Source organism: Herpailurus yagouaroundi, unplaced genomic scaffold, assembly GCF_014898765.1.
Source record: "Herpailurus yagouaroundi ecotype Mexico unplaced genomic scaffold, PumYag 77, whole genome shotgun sequence".
Taxonomy (NCBI): Eukaryota; Metazoa; Chordata; class Mammalia; order Carnivora; family Felidae; genus Herpailurus; species Herpailurus yagouaroundi.
Genome location: NW_024412388.1, coordinates 21,608,974 through 21,629,730, shown reverse-complemented (window position 1 = coordinate 21,629,730; position 20,757 = coordinate 21,608,974). Strand labels below are relative to the sequence as shown.

The 20,757-nt window shown below is 41.3% G+C and overlaps 1 protein-coding gene across 7 annotated transcripts in view; it reads right to left on the bottom strand.

The window, feature by feature from the left end:
• GMEB1 (glucocorticoid modulatory element binding protein 1) overlaps nucleotides 1–20,757 on the bottom strand; it is a 37,288-nt gene that overhangs the window by 16,008 nt on the left and 523 nt on the right. Inside the window, exons 1-6 of one of the 7 annotated variants that reach the window (XM_040466879.1) lie at nucleotides 20,628–20,746; nucleotides 19,189–19,301; nucleotides 13,605–13,758; nucleotides 6,180–6,292; nucleotides 5,347–5,471; nucleotides 3,948–4,051 (exon numbers count right to left, since the gene is read on the bottom strand). In XM_040466879.1, coding sequence (XP_040322813.1) covers nucleotides 3,948–4,051; nucleotides 5,347–5,471; nucleotides 6,180–6,292; nucleotides 13,605–13,732 — 470 coding nt within the window. In that variant the 5' untranslated portion in view covers nucleotides 13,733–13,758; nucleotides 19,189–19,301; nucleotides 20,628–20,746. Of the gene's footprint in view, nucleotides 1–3,947; nucleotides 4,052–5,346; nucleotides 5,472–6,179; nucleotides 6,293–13,604; nucleotides 13,759–19,188; nucleotides 20,513–20,627; nucleotides 20,747–20,757 lie in introns of those variants that run through there. The other 6 variants (XM_040466866.1, XM_040466876.1, XM_040466891.1 and 3 more) reach the window with 6 other exon arrangements.

The following is a 20,757-nucleotide window of genomic DNA, read 5'->3' as shown; positions in this document are numbered from 1 at the left end:
AGGGTAGAGAGGGAGAGAGAGAACCTCAAGCAGTCTCCATGCTGTCAGCGGGGAGCCCCACCTGGGGCTTGATCCCATGAACTGAGATCATGACCTGAGCTGAAATCAAGAGTCAGACGTTTGACCAACTGAGCGTCCCCATACGTGTGTTTTTTAACACAACTAAAATCACATTAATTGTGATTAAACACACATATGTGTCATCACATTGTTTAATCAATTGCGTGTGTGTGTAGACACACACACACACACACACACACACACACACACACACTTTTTTAAGTAATCTCTACACCCAGTATGGGGCTTGAACTCACAACCCTGAGATCAAGAGTCACAGGTTCCACTGACTGAGCCAGCCAGGTGCCCCCAATGTTGTTTTGTTTTCTTTCTTTCGTTACATCATAAGCAGTTTTCCATGTAAAAACTCTTCAGAAATATTTTAATGACCCAGGGGCACCTGGGTCAGTGGAGCATGCAACTCTTGATATTGGGGGTTGTGAGTTGGAACCCCAGGTTGGGTGCGGAGATTATTTAAAAGTAAAATCTTAATTAAGAGGTGCCTGGGGGGTGCCTGGGTGGCTCAGTCGGTTAAACATCTGACTTTGGCTCAGGTCATGATCTCACAGTTTGTGGGTTCAAGCCCCACGTCAGGCTCTGTGTTGACAGCTTGGAGCCTGGAGCCTGGAGCCTGCTTTGGAGTCTGTGTCTCCCTCTCTCTCTCTGCTCCTCCCCCACTAATGCTCTCTTTCTCTCTCAAAAATAAATAAATATTAAAAAAAAAAAAATTAAGAGGTGCCTGGGTGGCTCAGTTGGTTGAGTGGCGGACTCTTGATTTTGGCTCATGGAGATGGAGCCCTGCACTGGGTTCTGCACTGAGCGCAGAGCCTACTTGGGATTCTCTCTACCTCTGCCCCTTCCCCCACCCCCACTTGCTCATTTGCTCTCAAAAAAAAAAAAAAAAAAAAAATTAGGGGCACCTGGGTGGCTCAGTTGGTTAAGTGTCCAACTTTGGCTCAGGTCATGATCTCACAGTTCATGAGTTCAAGCCGCACATCAGGCTCTGTGCTGACAGCTCAGAACCTGGAGCCTGCTTTGGATTCTGTGTCTCCCTCTCTCTGCCCCTGCTTGAACTCTGTCTCTCTCTCAAAAATAAAGGTTAAAAAATTTTTTTTAATTAAATTAAAAAATAAATACAATTTTGGGGCACCTGGATGGCTCAGTTGGTTAAGTGCCTGACTTCAGCTCAGGCCATGATTTCATGCTTCGTGAGTTCAAGTCCCACATTGGGCTCTACGCTGACAATGCAAAGCCTGCTTGGGATTCTCTTTCTCCCTTTCCCTCTGCCCCTCCCCCACTCACTCTCTCAAAATAAATAATAAACTTAAAAATAAACAAATAAATAAAGCAAAATCTTTTAAAAAATGACCTCAGGGTGCCTGGGTGGCTCAGTTGGTTAAGCGACTGACTTCGGCTCAAGTCATGATCTCGCAGTTCATGGTTTCGAGCCCTGCATCGGGCTCTGTGCTGACAAATCAGAGCCTGGAACCTGCTTCAGATTCTGCATCTCCCTCTCTCTCTCTCTCTCTCTCTGCCCCTCCCCGACTCGTGTTCTCAGAAATGAACATTAAAAAAATTTTTTTTTTAATTACCTCATTTTTTAATGACATCATAATATCTCATAGTATATACTCATATATATTTAGATGAGCCACAAGTTTACTTTAAATATACCTTGAATATATATTAAAGCAGACTATAATTTTCAACATAATAAATAATGTTGCAATGACTTTTTTTTTTTTATATTTTTGACCTTTATTTATTTTTAGTGACAGAGAAAGACAGAGCATGAGCAGGAGAGGGGCAGACAGAAGGAGACACAGAATCCAAAGCAGGCTCCAGGCTCTGAGCTGTCAGCACAGAGCCCGATGCAGGGCTCGAACCCACAAAGTGTGAGATATGACCTGAGCTGAAGTCGGATGCTCAACCAAATGAGTCACCCATGGGCCCCTGCAATGAACATTTTTATGCCTGAATCTCTACAAACACTATAGATTTTTCTTAGGACAGATTCCTTAAAAAGAATTAAAGACAGGGGCACCTGGATGGTTCAGTCAGTTGAGTGACCAACTTCACCTCAGGTCATGATCTCATGATTCATGAGTTCAAGCTCCGCATTGGGCTCTCTGCTTGTCAGCATAGAGCCCACCCCACTTTGCTTTGGATCCTCTGTCTGTCACATTATCTGCCCCTCCTCCACTCAAGCTCTCTCTCTCAAAAATAAATAAACATTAGTTAAAAAAAAAAATTAAAGATAAAGAGTAAGATGTTCTCAAAGCTGTTGATACATGTTCTGTGGGGCACTTTCCATTCTTGACCACAATTTAAAATTTTCTATCAGTAAGTGAGTGCTCAAGAATTACCAAATAATGTTAATCTTCACGGGGGGCGAGGGGATTACAATAATAAATTTGCTGTATAAAGAGATAGGGGTGATGGTATTACACATCCTTTGTTTGTTTTTTACTTTTTTTAAATGTTTACTTATTTATTTTGAGAGAGAGGGAGGAGAGACAGAGAGAGCACGCACACGGGGGAGGGGCAGAGAGTAAAGGAGAGAATCCCAAGCAGGCTCCATGCTGTCAGCACAGAGCCCAACAAGGGGCTCAAACTCATAAACTGTGAGATCATGACCTGAGCCAAGATCAAGAGTCCGATGCTTAACTGACTGAGCCACCCAGGTGCTCCTAATTTTATTTTCATGTTTATTTATTTATTTTGAGAGAGAAAAAGAGCCTGAATGGGGGAGAGGTAGAGAGAGATTTCAGAAATCTCAAGCAGGCTCTGCGCTGTCAGCGCAGAGCCCAATGTGGGGCTTGAGCTCACCAACCATGAGATCCTGATCTGAGCTCAAATCAAGAGTCAGACACTCAAGTGACTCAGCCACACAGGTGCCCCATTTTTTAAAAATAAGGCTTCATGCCCAGCATGGAGCCCAACATGGGGAGTGAACTCACACACTAAGATCAAGACCTGAGCAGAGATCAAGAATCGGACGCTTAACTGACTGGGCCACCCCGGCATCTCAAGGGCATTACACAGTCTCAAGTTTATTTCTGTGGTTCAATGATGGCAAAGATTGCATTCACTAAGCATGACTATTACTTATCAACAGCACCCTCCATTTTACCATATTATCCCAGAACTTGTCAGCCTATACTTTTCCATGGTCATCATGCTTCCCCAGCACCAGGCTTAGCTCTGCCTGCCCTTGGTGATCTCAAGTAGCACTGTCATCTACTCCCAAACTTCTCTGTCCAGAAAGGATCCTAACATCCTGACATTAGAAAAAATTTGCCTTAAATGCTGGGAAGAATTAATTTAATTCAATCTTCCTTTTCTTACAGGGATTTTAAGAACAAGCTGGGGTGCCTGGGTGGCTTAGTCGATTGAGCATCCAACTGTTGGTTTCAGTTCAGGTCATTATCTCATGGTTCATGGGTTCAAGCCCCACATCAGGCTTTGTGCTGACAGTGCGGAACCTGCTTAGGATTCTCTCTCTCTCTCTTTTGCTCTCTGCCCCTCCCCTGCTTGTACTCTCTCTGTTTCAAAATACATAAATAAACTTAAAAAAAAATGAAGAACAAACTGATGAAAGTCAATACATGGGTTGTTCAAGCCAATTCTTCAGAGGGAATAAAAATTTCAAACTGAAGAGAAAATATGGAATTATCTATATTCTACCATAATTAAGTGCCCCAAAGTCAGTTGAAAGGTATGTGCTTATTTTTTTAAATTTTTTAATTTTTTAAAGTAATCTAGTAAATTGAAAAAACAAACAAAAAGTAATCTCTGTACTCAACGTGAAGCTCTGAGATCAAGAGGTGCACACTCTTCTGACTAAGCCTGCCAGGCACCCTGGTATGTGCTTGTTAAAAGCTCACCTGAGCATGATTCCACCCAGACGAATGGCTCTCTTCCAGTCCTTTAGGGTAGACTTGCCAGCCAGATGAACAAAATGCTTGGGGCTGATCAACTGATCATTGAACTAAAGGAAAAGGAAAAAATCCAAAATAAATCAAGGTCAACTGACGCAGGCCAAGAGGGAAAGAAAGGTAACTCTACTTGTTACATACGAAAAGTGCCCAGATGGCATCTTAAGTCATAGCCTTGTATCTTCCAGCCTTCTGCCCTGTTGTGCCAGAGAAGATGACCCTTCCCTGGGCATAGTGCCCTGTCTTGGTACAAAGCTACAGAAGACACGAGGATGATCAGAGATTAATATACTGATTAACATCTGAAATCCATTTATGCCCTAAATCAGGTGCTTGGGTTCAATGTTGCAAAGGCTGTTTAAATAAACTGAAATAACCTACCTAGCCCTAATGACAAGATTCTATGCTAGTGGAAAGACTAGCATAGAAACCATTATCACTGCAGAGCTTCAAAATTCTGCAATCCTTCATGATTCTAGGATGATACCAAAGGTGACTACTATCTACGGGTACCGTCGTGACTACCAATGGAGACAGAATAAGCAATTATTTCCACATTGTGCTCTCCTGAAAATTTATTTTTATCAGTGATAAATTTCAATAACCTCTACCATAATGCACACTTGTGTAAGGCATTTTACACATATTATCTCATTTCATGTGCTAGCAACCTTATAGTATGTGTGTGTGTTGTGCATATGATTATTCGTATTTTAACATACGATCCTCTATGGGGCACCTGGGTGGCTCAGTCGGTTAGGCGGCCGACTTCGGCTCAGGTCATGATCTCACGGTCTGTGAGTTCGAGCCCCGCGTTGGGCTCTGTGCTGACAGCTCAGAGCCTGGAGCCTGTTTCGGATTCTGTGTCTCCCTCTCTCTGACCCTCCCCCATTCATGCTCTGTCTCTCTCTGTCTCAAAAATAAATAAGCGTTAAAAAAAAAAAATTAAAAACAAACAAACAAAAAAAACATACGAGCCTCTGAAATATTAAATAACTTATTCAAGGTCACCTAGCTAGTCAGTCATAGATATGGGACTTCATTCATTCATTCATTCAACAAATATTTATTGATAAATATACCAAACATCATTCTAGGTGCTGGGGATACACTGATAAACAAGACAAACAAGTTCTCAGCTCTTATAGATCTTGTATTCTGCGTGGAACTTGAATCCAGGTCAATTTCCCTCCAAAGTCCTTAATTTTTTCTACCGTGACAGCACGGGACTACAGCCACAAAACTGAAAACACTGATATGGTAGACGAGAGAGAAGAGGTACTGAAACTATACTCTTTGAAAACAAGGGGCCCCAAAACAGGCCCCAGCAAGGAGAAAAGACAATTACCTTGACACATTTCACATTTATTCCTGGACATACAAACTTCTTCCAGAGGAGAATGGCTTTGCTCTCCCCACAAGTTATGGGGTAAGCAATTTCCATATCCTCATTTGCTTCTATAGTGCTTGCATCTGAAAACGGAAAAAAATATCAATTATTTATTGAACACTTTTCCCCCAAAAGCTTAATTCAAAATCTCTAGTTTCCTGGTTCCTCTAAGGAGCTAACAGTTCACATTGGCTGGTATTGTTTAGGAATCTTCTGCAAGAAGTTTGGCACACCAGCTTTCTTACCAAGCTCACACTATGTGTCAGACACTGTCCTATGTGCTTCTACATGCTTAATCTTATTTAGTTCTTACAACAATCCTGTGAGGCAGTGATTGTTTCCTATGTAGGCATGTGGGACTTGGAAAGGTGAAGTGACTTTCCCAAGGACACACAGCTAAGAAGTGAGAAAACAGGATTTAAAATCTGGTTTGCCTAATTTCAAAATTTGTTTGTTTGTTTGTTGTTTCAGTTTCTTTCCACTGATTGCCTTCCAATCAACACCTGATAAGTCCTCATCAGCAACTTCTCTAATGACAGGATCAACCTTGAGGCTCCAATTTCTTTGTGGAATTTTTGTAGATAAAAAAATCTTTTCAGCATCCTAGCAAATTGATGTAAACAATCAACTGACAGCTCTAGCATCTTAGTGGTGTCTCTAGATGCGCCATCAAATCGATGGCTGCGGCATTGGTGGGGCATACTGGGTATGGGAGGGGGGACATAAGGCATAAAAGGCAACAAATTTCAAGGAAGCTAGGGTCAAAGGCGAGAAAATAACGAAAGACTTACCAATCCCTTCTTCAATTTTGTGAATCGTGTGAGTTTCTACTGCCACGACTGCCGTGTTGTTCTCGGACCCAGGTTCATAAATCCTGTTGTAAAAGTGTCCATCGATAAACAAACTACATAAATCATGAAAAAATTAATATTCACAGCATGGAGTTAAGAAATTTCTTATAATCTATCTCAAAAGGAATAAAATAAATACACTTTACAACACTATGTTAGTGCTTTGACTAGTTCCCCACTGTATTTACATTCCAAGCTGCCGAGGACAGCTTAGCAGCCACTACCATGCACAAGAATCAACAACTTTCCTCACCTCAAAGCCAAGTTCCTCTTGCTACTGTCCTTACGCCAGACTTTTCCCTTCCTAAATTTAAACACTTCTGACATAAAATGTTGCTTCAACTATAAGACTAAGTCATATTATAGAATTATCCTAGCAAGATTCAAAAGTAATACTGTTGGACAGTTCAAGACAGGAAGAACCCATTGACCACACAAGTTGATGTCCTTTGTTGGAATCTAGACACTTCAGTCTTTTTTAGCACTTCTGCATTTTTCAAAGACTCATAACCAAACTATTGACATGAGCAGAGCCTAGTTAAAAACTATGCCCAAAGTAACTAGCATTAGAGATACCACCTCAGCGAAAGTCTCTAAATGTCTCTACCTACTAAGAAATGTGCTCAAATAACCTAATAAAATACGCTGATGACCTCTGTTTAATTTTTATAATAAACTTAATGCATTAACTATTGCATCTTGTTTGAAAGCACTGCCTGAATAATATCCCTTGTATCAGTGATCACCCACCCCCATGGTGACACCTTTAGCACAGACCTCTCCTCTAAATTTCACACCAGGATACAATTAACTGCTAAATGAATAAATACATTTGGATGTACCGCAGGACTTTGTGGAATTCATTATGTCTAAAATAACCAAGTTCTCTTCCCTCTCCCAAACCACTCTTCTATTCTCTATCTTTCTTAATGGCACCTCCTAGCATTCTATAGCCTAAGACAGAAGCCTGGGAATTTCATCAGATTTCTCCCTCCTCCTCCTCACCTCCCACATACTCAGTCACCAAATCCTACCAGATGTATCTCCTTAACACCAGCCAGCCTCCCTGTCTCTTTTTCCACTGCTACTGCCTTAATTTAGGCTGCATCATCTCTAGTCTGAACTAGTCTCCTTGCATCCACCTGATCTTCTATATTCCTACCAGAGTGATCACAGAAATCCCTTCGGAAAACCCTTCAAGAACCCTCTACTTGCTGTTATAATAAAGCCCCAAATCCTTAATAGGATATTTAAGTTGCTCTAAGATCTGGCCCCTGGTTTCAGCTCTCCCTAAACCTCACCTTATACTCCAAGCCCCACTCATACCAAATTATTTGTGGTTTTCAGAACTGTCATGTTCTTTTATACCTTCTATCTTTGTTCTTATTTCCCGCTTTCCCCAGAACATGCTTCCCCATCTATTTGTGTATTTGTGGGGTTTTAAAAAAGATTTTATTTATTTATTTATTATTTTAAATTTTATTTATTGTGAGAGATAAGGAGAGCACACATGAGTGGGGAAAGGGGTAGAGAAAATCCCAAGTAGGATACATGCTGTCACCACAGAGCCAACACAGGGCTCGATCCCGTGAGCTGTGAGATCATGACTTGAGCCGAAATCAAGAGTCAGAAGCTCAACTGACTGAGCCGCCTAGGTGCCCCAAGATTTTATTTTTAAGTAATCTCTACACCCAACATGGGGCTTGAACTTACAACCCTAAGATCAAGAATTGCACGTTCTACTCACTGAGCCTGCAAGGTGCCCGTCTACTTGCTTTGTAGTCAGTAGCCTCTATGATGCTTTTCCTTCCATATCAGTCCCTCCAGTATAATCACCTACTTCCTTCTTTTGACCCAACTGTACTTTATGCCTTTGTTACAACACATATAACACTTCATATTATATGTTTGTTTACCTGTCTGCCTTCCCTTGGGCATGGTCTAAGAGGTCCCTGAGAGCAGAGATTATGTCTTATTTACTTATTCAATTTGTATGTCTACTGTGTCAAATACTAACTGGAACACAACAAAGCACCCAATAAGTGGTTGGTTGGTGAATGAGGATTATGATAAACATGAATAATCACTGCTTCAAATAAGTTCAGTAAACTCACTCTAAATTGACCAATATGTGCAAAAATCCTTTTTTTTTTTCCTTAGGGTGAAATTCTTGGGGCGCCTGAGTAGCTCAGTCAGTTAAGTGGCTGACTCTTGATTTCGGCTCAGGTCATGATTTCATGGTTCATGATTTGGACACCCACATCAGGCTCTGCACTGATGGCATGGAGCCTGCTTGGGATTGTCACTCTCTCCCTCTCTCTGCCTCTTCCCTGTCATGCTCTCTCTCTCTCTCCCTCAAAATAAATAAACTTAAAAAAAAAAAAAAAGAAATTCTTATTTATACATAATTTCAACAACCAGTGAATTGCACTTGTAGTGGGAAGTAGGTGCACAGTCTATATTTTTATGAGTAAACAAGGTTTTATCGAGAAAAAATTTCTAGGGCACCTGAGTGGCTCAGTTGGTTAAATGTCTAACTCTTGATTTTGGCTCAGGTCACGATCTCACAGTGTGTGAGATTGAGCCCCACATCAGGCTTTGTGCTGACAGCATGGAGCCTGCTTGGGATTCTCTCTCTCTCTCTGTTCCTCCCCATCTTGCTCACGTGCATACATGCTCTCTCTCTCAAAATAAACTTTAAAAAAAAAAGAAAAAGAAAAAATTTCCTAAAGCAACTCAGAATAGTAATGGATTTAGCTTAATTCTCTATATCTACTACAACTATAGTAAAAAATCATAAAATATGTTGAAATGTTAAGGGACTGTAAGATAGTGACATGCCTTGTGAATCACCAAAGGGAGGTAAAATTATGTTTACTAGAGCTTTAAAATTAAGTCTGCATCATTGTATTCTAATTCTCTGAAAACCCACATATAGTTAAGTTCTTTTTTTTAAATTTTTTAAATGTTTATTTATTTTTGAGAGACAGAGACAGAGCACAGGCGGGGGAGGGGCAGAGAGAGAGAGAGGGAGACACAGAATCCAAAGCAGGCTCCAGGCTCCGAGCTGTAAGCACAGAGCACAATGCGGAACTCGAATCCACAAACTGTGAAATCACGACCTGTGCCAAAGTCAGATGCTTAACCAATTGAGCCATGCAGGTGCCCCTATAGTTAAGTTCTTTTTATCCAGAATGTTAAGGGAAGAAATTCTGATTAACTGAACGTTAGGTTAAGATTATTACATAAATTAAGTGGTACCTTACTGATTTGAAAGAGCTTATAATATAGGCTTTAAACTTTCTGCTAGAGAGGGAGAGAGGGATCTGAGCATGAAAGGGAAAGTAGGGCCAATACTCTTCAAACTGAACTATTCCAATACATTTGGATTGAATGTCCTCTACAGGAGAAAAAAAAAGCTAGTCAGGACGCTCAGTAAATTTACGTAGTACACTAAAATCACCAGTCCCTGGTGATGTTAAAAACTATTATGAATCCATACAAAACAGATGAACATAAGGGAAGGGAAGCAAAAATAATATAAAAACAGGGAGTGGGACAAAACATAAAAGACTCTTAAATATGGAGAACAAACTGAGGGTTCCTGGAGGGGTTGTGGGAGGAGGGATGGGCTAAATGGGTAAGGGGCACTAAGGACTCTACTCCTGAAATCATTGTTGCACTATATGCTAACTTGGATGTAAATTAAAAAATTAAATTAAATTAAAAAAAAAAAACTATTATGAATCCAAAATGAATTGGACAGCCAAGAACAATGAAGGAATCATAGTACCTTCACTCCCCTTGATAACTTTTTTTTTTAAACTAAGCTCTATGCCCAATGTGGGGCTTGAACTCACAACCCTGAGACCAAGAACTATGTGCTCTACCAACTGTGCCAGCCAGGTACCCCCTGCTCCCACAACTTTTTGAGTATAAGAAATTACATTTGAAAAAGTTAATAGCCATTTTATTTTTTTTAGAGAAAGCACATGCCGAACAAATCTTCTATGCTGAAAATCTCCTAGGATTAAAAGCCTTCTAGATACTTTAGTATCTATATTAAAAAAATAATAATAGAGTTAAATGTGGACATATTTTAAAGCCAATTTAGTGTTATTATGAAAGTGTCATAAAAAAAAAGTGTCATCTTATTCAGTATGTCAGATTCTATGTATTTATATCAAGAGAACATTACCAAACACGCTACTTTTGCTTGATAATGTATTCCTGGAAACATGTATATAATGCATACTTGATAAAGTATAAAATATCATATATGTAAAAGTTAAAAAAGACATACAAGAGGAGTTCTATATATTGAAATCTAAAAATATTTATAGAGGGGTGCCTGGGTGGCTCAGTCAACTAGGTAACCAACTTTGGCTCAGGTCATAATCTTGCAGTTCGAAAGTTCAAGCCCTGCATTGGGCTCTGTGCTGACAGCTCAGAGCTCAGAGCCTGTCTGAGATTCTGTGTCTCCCTCTCTCTCTCCCCTTCCCCAGCTTGCGCTCTGCCTCTCTCTCTCAAAAATAAACAGTAAAAAACATTTATAGAAAATCTCTATTTTTTGCCTTTTGAATATCTTTTCCAATTTATTCCCAGCAATTCATACATGTTCTTTGATCGTTTCTTTCCCTCATGCTTGAATCTGTAGCCAATCAGGTTACGTGTGACTGAGGCTAAAGACCTCATGATTTCTATCTTTGTCTCAACAGTATTAAATTGATGAGGCCTATACCTTTTTTTTGGGTGGGGAGTATAGTTGACATATAGTATTACATTAGTTTCACTGTGTACAACAAAATGGATTCGACAAATTTATACATTATGCTGCCTGCCACAAATGTAGCTACCATCTGTCCGTATACATCCCTATTACAATTATCACTGACTATATTCCTTAATGCAGTCCCTTTTATGATGTGACTTATTCATTCCGTAAGTGGAAACCTCTATTTCACACCTGCACTTCTTATCACTAGTATCAATATTCCTGTTCTCTGCTAAAATGCAACAAAATATCCAAATAATTAAAAAATACAGGGCCCCTGGCTGACTCAATCAGTGGAACCTAGGACTCTCAATCTTGGGGTTGTGAGTTCAAGCCCCACATTGGGCTCAGAGATTACTTAAAAATAAATTAATTTAAAAAAATATAACTAGAGAAATCAATTAAATATTGATTGGCAGGCATCTCAAAATGCAGAACCTGAAAATGTATCACTAGCTTATATGGTAAATTCAGTGTAAACAGTAGGTTGGGGAGGGGCGCCTGGGTGGCTCACTTGGTTGAGCATCTGACCAACTTCAGCTCAGTTCATGATCTCGCAGCTTCTGAGTTCGAGCCCCGCGTCAGGCTCTGTGTTGACAGCTCGGAGCCTGGAGCCTGCTTCAGATTCTGTGCCTCCCTCTCTCTCTGCCCCAACCCACTCGCATTCTGTCTCTGTCTGTCTCAAAAAAAAAAAAAAAAAAAAATATTTTAAAAAATTAAAACAAAACAAAACAAAAAAACCCCAGCAGGTTGGGGAGTCCATATGTAGTACAAAGATGTCTAATCAGGCAACGAGAATTTTCCCGAAAAGACAATGCCATTTGGAAAATTAAAAAAGACATATGCACACACAAAATAAGTGGAACTAATCTTCAAAATAATTAAGTCTCTAAGTAGTTGAGAAGCGTTTTCTGTCTCCAGAAGGGATAGGAAAGCGACAACTGGAGCACTTTAGAAAAGATAGAAGAAACAATGATTCCAGGAGAAAATAAAGCTGCCATGCACAAAAGAATTTTCCTCATGTTACCCTTCCTCAAAGGGTAACAACTACAAGTATGTGTGTGTATGTAACAAATGAAATCCCAAACAAGTGATTTTGAATAAGTATGCATAATCTTTTGGTGCCACTTAATTGATTAAAATTTTTAATCACTTTATCCATTATATGTCAATACTTATTATTATTATTTAAAGATTTTATTTTTTTAAGTAAGCTCTACTCCCAAAGTGGGGCTTGGACTCACAACCCTGACATAAAGAGTCACATGCTCCACTTACTAAGCCAGCCAGGTGCCCCTGTCAGTAATTATTTATATCAACTTTCCCTTACAGATCTTAGAATATTTCCTTCAATATTCAGAAATGTTAGCAAACTATGGAGATATATATATATATATATATGTTTATTTTTGAAAGAGAGAGAGAGGGAAAGAGAGAGACTGCATGCTAGTGGGGGAGGGGCAGAGAGAGAGGGAAACAGAGGATCCAAAGCAGGCTGTTTGCTGACAGCAGAAAGCCCAATGCAGGACTAGAACTCATGAACCTCAAGACTATGACCTGAGCCTAAGCCAGACGCTTAACTGACTGAGTCACCCAGGCACCTGATGAAATTTCTTACACTAAAAAGTTTTCTATGTTACCAAGAGAGAGGTTAACTATCTTTCTCCAGAAGTGTTGAAGACAAGGTACATTACTTAGTAGATTGGGATTGGATTATGTGTTTGCCCAAGAACATTTCTTTTTCTTTTTGTAAGTAATCTCTACACCCAACATTGGGCTTGAACTCAAGACCCTGAGATCAAGAGTGGCACACGCCACTGACTGAGCTGGCTAGGCACCCCGAGAACATTTCTAATCCTATGAAGAATGTCTTATACATTCCTCAAGATAAAATAACTCTCTCTCCCTTCTCTCTGTAGATCTAATTCTTATTTAACCTTCAAGACCATTTAAAAATCTTATCTCTTCTTTCAAATTCATAGTGATCCTCTGAATTCAAGCTTCTTTCTAACCATGACACTCAGCACTTCTTAGATTTTGCCATGTAAGTGACTTCTTTATTTACATATACGTATTTTTGGTTTGTACAACTAGACTGCAAGCTCCATGATGGTGGGAACCATGTGCTGTATTTCTTCCAACACTTTGTAATATACTTCCAACACTTTGTAACACTTTGTAATTATTTGATTAACTAAGCTTGATTAATTTGTCCATCCTTTAGGGTCCAGATCCCTTCTGGTAGGAAAAGTTTTGCAGTTGCCTTGCCTAATCTCCTCTGACTCTAACTACACTGTCTTTCGGTAAACATGTATCAAGTCCCTATGCTAAACTGTGTGGATAAATAAGAAGAGGGAGCTATGTAACTTACCCTCAAAGAGCTTACAGTAGAGAAGAGGGAGAGAGACAAAGACACAGTTTACTGTTGTAATAAGTATTAAAATAACAAATAGAGCACACGATACATTATAAATATGTTCTGAAAGATCGGTGCTAAATGTTCCATTGTGCTAAGCAACCATAAAGTTAAAATTTCCGCACTCTTTAAACCTCCCAAATTTTTCAGACTGCCCAAATCTTTGGTTACTTACCCTTGCTGCACAGGCTGTAACTGCAAGATCACTTGGGTTTTAGTGTCTTCAGGGTTCTCCCCTTCATTTCCTTCAGTGGGAACCACAACCACATCCCCCACTGGAACACTTACTTCTGCATTAGCCATCTTTCACATGAAGTCAGATAGCTGGGCTGTTGTCAGAAACAAGAAGCATCAGTGACTGTCTGGTTTTGAAAAGATAGCAACCCTAGGAAAGGAACATCAGGATAACTAAGACTACCCATTCTAAGATCACGGTCCTCTGAAAAGGATGGGAACTGTGAGAAGGGGCTGACAGGCTCTGATCTTTCCAGACATGCTTTCGTACTCACTTACTGATTTAGGTTTTCTTAGTATATGTGATTCACCCAGTGCTGTGCTGGAGCCTGCTCCTGAGAACCAATTGTGCACGTCTCTTCCCAAATCTGAGTTTAGTGACAGCAAGTTGGTAGCTTGAAATCAGTGATGCTGGGAGTACATACACCACAGAAATTGGCAAGCACTACAAATCAGGGTTATTTTTTTTTTTTCTGGAGAACTGATTTATAGCACACCACTAGTTCCAACCCCATCAGTAAACTCCTAGAGAGTAAGAATCACCTCTTTTCTTTGCAACCAGACATTATGCTTCACCAAGCACTCTGTACTTTGTGAGCACTTCATAAGTATCTGCTAACTGAAACTGTACAGGAAGAAAAATGATTTGCATTGTGTGGTTGTTTAATAAATACTGAATCCAACTGTATGACCTCTAGAAGTTTCTTACTACCTCTTTGCCTCAGACTGAATGGAGAGATGATCTTGCCTGAAATCTCCCTTGCAGACTTGTTGGGGAAACCAGTGTCCAACACCATGTGCTCCTCGACTCTAACATAACTCAAAGCATCATCCCCATTTTTTTTAAGTTTATTTATTTTTCAGATAGAGAAAGTAGGGGAGGGGCAGAGAGGAAGAGAGAAAGAATCTTAAACAGGCTCCTCAATGTCAGCACGATGTGGAGCTCAATCTCACAAACTGTGAGATCATGACCTGTGCAGACCATGACCTGAGCCAAAAATCAAGGGACAGCCGCTTAACCGACCGAGCCACCCAGGTGTCCCAGCATCATCCCAATTTTAACGAAAACTCAGAGGGCCCCAGAATATTCTGCAGTAGTTAGTCCTCACAGTTGCAAAGAAGGGAGTCACTAAAAAGAGTACAGGTTAAGAGCACTGTGTTTACTTTCACGTGTAGGGACACGGTGGACACACATTTGAATATGTGACTGATAATCAGACAACTGAATCCACATCGTGGCTCATATTGCCTATAATATGCATACGTAAGCACAGCAAGCAAAGTCTCCCTCATTTGGCCCCAAAATATTTTTCCCGTTTTATCTGCAACAGTAATTCCCTGAGAATCTGAAGTGCCAGCCAACCCAGCCTCTGCCCGTGCTCTGAACAGACAATATGTACCTTCAGGTTTTTAGACCTTTGTTATTCCTTAAGCCCAAACTCTCTTCTCCCTCATCTCAGTCTCCCTTCAAGGCCCAGTTCGAAGCCCACTCCTCCACAGAGGCCCTGCCAAGCCATTTTCTTTTCTACAGTCCCCCAACACTTCACATGTAGCTTTCCTCTAGTGGTTATCACACTGTGCTCTGTATTGTCGTTAACTGAACAGACCTCTATCTCCATAACTGCACTATACTCTCTATGAGGGCAGGTGCTGCTTCTCTAAAAAGCTGGTCTCCACAGCCCTGATCATCATGGCACTGACATGTTGGTTCAATCAATTTTTGTTTGTATATAATCTAGTTAAAATTGCTCGTAGCAGACTTACGCTTCTGCCTTTTGTGATTCTCACATTCAAACCTCTTTCCTGAATTCTCTACCACCTGTACCCAAAAGCCTCTTATAATTTATCTTGTAAGCACCTTAAACTGAACTCATGTTCTCTCACAAACCTGCTCGTTTCCCTCCTCAGTAAATGGCACTATCCTCCACCCATTTTCTCAAGCCAGAAACTAAGGAGTTACTTTTCATTCTTCTCTTTATAAAATCTAATCAACTACCAAATCCTATCCATTCTATCATCTATATTTCTCTTTTAACCATCCCCCATTCTCCATCTGTGCTGCCACCATATTCTGAGCCACACACTACCACTTGATTTTTTCCAGCTGCTTCGCATCAGTATCCTTATCTCTGATCTTGCTCTCCACTCCATGATCTACAGAGGAGACAAAGTGATCTTACTAAAGGCCACAAGCCATTTCCCCATTTCAGAATCCTTCAGAGGACTCCCTTTGCTATTAAAAAGTGCAAGCATCTTAACAGTGCCTATAGAATCCTCCAAATCTGTCCCATCTACGCTGCTAACCTCACTTCTCATAGTTCTTCCTATCACATTGTGGTCTCCTGTCATTGAATTTTTTTTTTTTTTAATATTTGTTTTTGAGAGAGAGAGACAGAGTGCAAGTGGGGGAGAGGAAGACACAGAATCCAAAGCAGGCTCCAGGCTCTGAGCTGTTTGCTAGCACAGAGCCCGACGCGGGGCTCGAACCCATGAACTGCAAGATCATGACCTGGGCCGAAGTTGAACACTCAACTGACTGAGCAGATGCCCCCCCACACACACTTTTTTTTTTTCAATTTCTCAAACATGCCATATTTCCTCACCTGAGCCTTCACGCTTGTTTCCTCTTTCTACCTAGAATTCTCTTTTCCTTCCTTTTTGGCTAGTCACTGCTAAACTTTTATAACTTATTTAAAACATTACTTCCTGGGGCACCCGGCTAGCTCAGTTGCTAGAACAAGAGACTCCGGATGTCAGAATCATGAGTTCAAGCCCCACATTGAGTTTACTTTAAATAAATAAATAACTTCCTCAGGGAGGCCTGTGACTTCCTTGACTAGATGTGAGATTGTGTTCTTAGTACCTACAGCACCCCTGTCATAACCATCATCCCACTTTGTCAGCCTCTCCCCACCAGACTATATCCTGGGAGAGCAAAGATTGCCTTTCTTTTTCAACGGCTCCCCTACCCTTAGCTCAGTACCCATGACACAGGAGTACAATAACCAGTTTTCAAATATCAGACTACTATTTACAAAACTGTCTACTTTGGATATGAAAAGGGAGAGTACCTGCTCTTCAGGAACTAAACAAGGAAAAGAGATGCATACGAGAGAAAAAAATTAATTGTAAGATATTACAGTACACTATCTGAACTTCTATAATTTAAAGGTTTAAAACTAGGGATAAAAAAACAGAATCAATGAGGGGCACCTGGGTGGCTCAGTTGGTTAGGCGCCCCACTTCGGCTCAGGTCATGATCTTGCAGTTCGTGGGTTCGAGTCCCGCATCAGGTTCTGTGCCGACAGCTCAGAGCCTGGAGCCTGTTTCAGATTCTGTATCTCCCTCTCTCTCTGCCTCTCCCCTGCTCACACTCTGTCTCTCTCTGTCTCAAAAATAAATAAACATTAAAAAAACTGTTTTAAAACAAAATCAATGGACTGGTTCAGCTGGCTGCCAACAGTAGAATCAAAACAATTAGGACCTTAGAGTCTAGAAAAAGACAAAAAGGGATACAATGAGGCATAACAAATGCTATCAAATCCTACAATAATCGAACCAATAGGTATCTTCAAATTTTGAACCATTAAAATGTAGCTTGGGAGTGCCTGGGTAGCTCAGTCAGTTGAACATCCGACTCTTGATTTTGACTCAGGTCATGATCCCAGGGTCTTGGGATCAAGCTTGGAGCTTGATCTGCAACAGCACAGAGCCTCCTTAAGATTCTCTGTCTCCCTCTGCTTCTCCCTCTAAATAAGTAAGTAAATAAATAAATAAATAAATAAAGCTTGAATTAAAATAATCACAGCTAACATTTGTTGGACATTTATTGTCAAGCACTATTCTGTTATTACATACTTAATGAATTTAAAAGATATAATACTTTAGCATGTAACATACTTGTGAAATTATTATTCTAAAACAGTGTTTTAGGGGTGCCTGGGTGGCTCAGTCAATTGACCGTCCGACTTCAGCTCAGGTCATAGTCTCGCAGTTCGTGGGTTCAAGCCCCGTGTTGGGCTCTGTGCTAACAAACAGCTCAGAGACTGGAGACTGTTTCGGGTTCTGTGTCTCCCTCTCTCTCTCTCTCCCTCCCCTGCTCATGCTCTGCCTCTCTCTGTCTCTCAAAAATAAATAAATATTAAAAAAAAAATTAAAACAGTGGTTTAAAATTTTTTAATTAACTTAGGTAAATAAATGGGTTACAGGAGGAGAATTAGAAGGATGCTTCTAGTTTTAACCTTCCACCCTAAGGTTGAGTCCTCTCTACAATACTCTGAATAAGTGGTTAACTACTTGATTAATACTTTCCTCAATAGGAACTCATATTTTACTCCTTAGCCCTCCTACTCCTTAGAACCCAAGAGGAATGTTCTCTAACCTTCTGAGTTTATCCGAGAAGGTAATTACAATCATCCACAATATGTCTCTCAGTGTCAGTAAGAGACACAGGTCTGATCCAACATGACAACTCTTACATTCTTTAGAGAAGCAAGTTTAGGTTGAATATATCTCATTACCCTAAATACCACATTCTTTTTTTTTTTTTTTTAATTTTTTTTTCAACGTTTATTTATTTTTGGGACAGAGAGAGACAGAGCATGAACGGGGGAGGGGCAGAGAGAGAGGGAGACACAGAATCGGAAACAGGCTCCAGGCTCTGAGCCATCAGCCCAGAGCCTGACGCGGGGCTTGAACTCACGGACCGCGAGATCGTGACCTGGCTGAAGTCGGACGCTTAACCGACTGCGCCACCCAGGCGCCCCCTAAATACCACATTCTTAACAAGTAACCTGAAACCAGACTCTACAGACTACACTGGCTAACTGAAAGGTCATCTCTTTGAGGTGAGTATGATCTGAAAAGTGGCTCTTGTTTATAGCAACAAAAACTCCTGAGGCGAGATGACTGAGCTGCTCCTTTGGGTATTTCATGGAAGGGGCCTTAGAGTATTCACTGTGTAATCACACAACACTGTGATTCTAGGGGAACACATATAAAGGAAAGATGTCACATCCACGTGAAAAAAAAATTATTTTGTAGTTCTTTTCAAAGACAAAAAAGACACCTTGATCAAGAGTAAGCACATGACCATTGACATAACTATTGGAAAACTAAACAAATGACATCTGACCTACTCGAGATTAAATTCATTTTTTGTGTTCTGAAAACAAAGGTTTCTTTTTTTTTTTTTTTTTTAAGTAATCTCTATACCCAACACAGGGCTCAACCTCATGACCCCGAGACCAAGAGCTCCACGCTCCATCGACTAAGCCAGCCAGGCACCCCTGAAAACTAACGTTTAAAACGTGGCAAAATCATGAGTGTCACATGATTGCAGGGACATCGGAGTTGATAGTGGAAAAGGTGAAAGAAATAGATACCCTGAAACTTTCCAACCCCAGAATGTATTTATTCCATACTGTATTATAATTTTTGTAGATTGTGTAGTCTATTAAGAAATTCCCAAGTTATAATGAATTATATAATCATCAATATAATCAATAAAATTAAAACTTTATTACTTGAGGCCAAAACTCCTTGATTTTTTCCTTCTTTATTCCTTCTCATGCATTCAGTAGGTGATCCAGGGTGCTATCAAATGTAATAAAGCCGACAAGAAGGCTACACAGGACCACTGTGAGGGACAGAGCCAAAGCAAATGAAGTTTGGGACAGGTCACATTTTGAAGACTACTATATAGGTGTTTGGGGAAGCAATGGGATAAAGGGTTCTTTGAAGCGTCATCACACTAGACTCTAGGGGACTTCTGCCTAGGACAAGAGCAATTTAGGGCCCAAGCTAACCCAATGAAGTTGAGTACAAATTAGCTACTTAATATATGTTTGTTGAGGTAAATACGAATGGTTGACTCATGACTAATGAAAAAAGTCATCAAGTCAGTATATACTAAGTATATATTAAATATCCATAATTGATAAAAGGCTTACGAATTAGGGAAGACAGTCCAAACATTTAATGAAAAGGTCCTCCAAAAGCACTTTGGTAGCATTGCCAGAGGCAAGGGAGAAGAATCCCTCTGAGAGTCTAGAACGATCTGATCCTCCCTTTCCCCAATCCCTAGGTTGAGGAAACCCAGTTCTTGGTTCTCCTAAATAGACACCAAACAAGGCCCTTTCTGTGTCTGTTAGGAAGTACTTTTCAGATTTCTCTCATCTTAAGAGAATTCAGACCTCCTCCTGTTCCTTGGACGGTCAAGCCCTGCACCGCCCCCGCCCCCCATCCCTACTAGGTCAAGGCTTGACACGCCTTAGTCTGGTCTGGTGGATCACTCTCCAGGACTCTCAGGTAAGATTCTGCTCTCACCGTTCCTGCCCCTCAATTAGGAGACAGCTGGCCAATTCCCCTGTCATTTCTCAAAGTAGAAATGTCATTTCTTCCCCTCAATTATCTTCTCTCCGGTCCTCCAAAACACGGGTTTTCCCACCCCCTGACATACCAGACTGTTCCGTTCTCTACCTATATACTTCAGAAGATCCTCAGTCTCTCATTCCCTCACAGGTTTGGACCCTTCCCCTTCCTACTTGAGGAGGCTGAGGCGTCTTCCTACCGCCCCCTCATCTCCGGGAAGGCAGGGGCCTGTTCACTTTCCCCTGGAGCTCTTCTTCCTCGTCCCCTGCTCACACCACCCATACTGTCACCACGCCTTCGGAACAGCACCTGCCTCTTTTCCCCTGGACTGAAAGGCCGAGGCCTCTAATGCGCCCCTCGGGTGAAACTCGGGCCTCCTTCCCTCCGCAGAACCCACTCTCCGCTCTTTCTCCCCCGCCAAGCTTCCAAGGGTCTCCTCCCGGGCGGGCGTGCAGGCTTCCTTCACCTTTCGTACCCACCCGCTACTTCCCCCCACCTCCCCCACCCCACCCCCGGCCAAGCGCGACCCAGGCCCCTCCCAAGCTCTGTATCCAAGGGCCAGCTGCTCCCCGGGCCCCGCCTCTAGGGATACCCCGGGATCCCCGGACCCCTCGTCGGGGTCCTGGGCGTCCGGGCCTCTCAGTCCGGAGTCGCTCCGGCCCCTCTGGGCCCCTCAGCTTAGGACTTCCGGGGCCCTCGGTCCGGGGGCGCTGGGCCCCCCC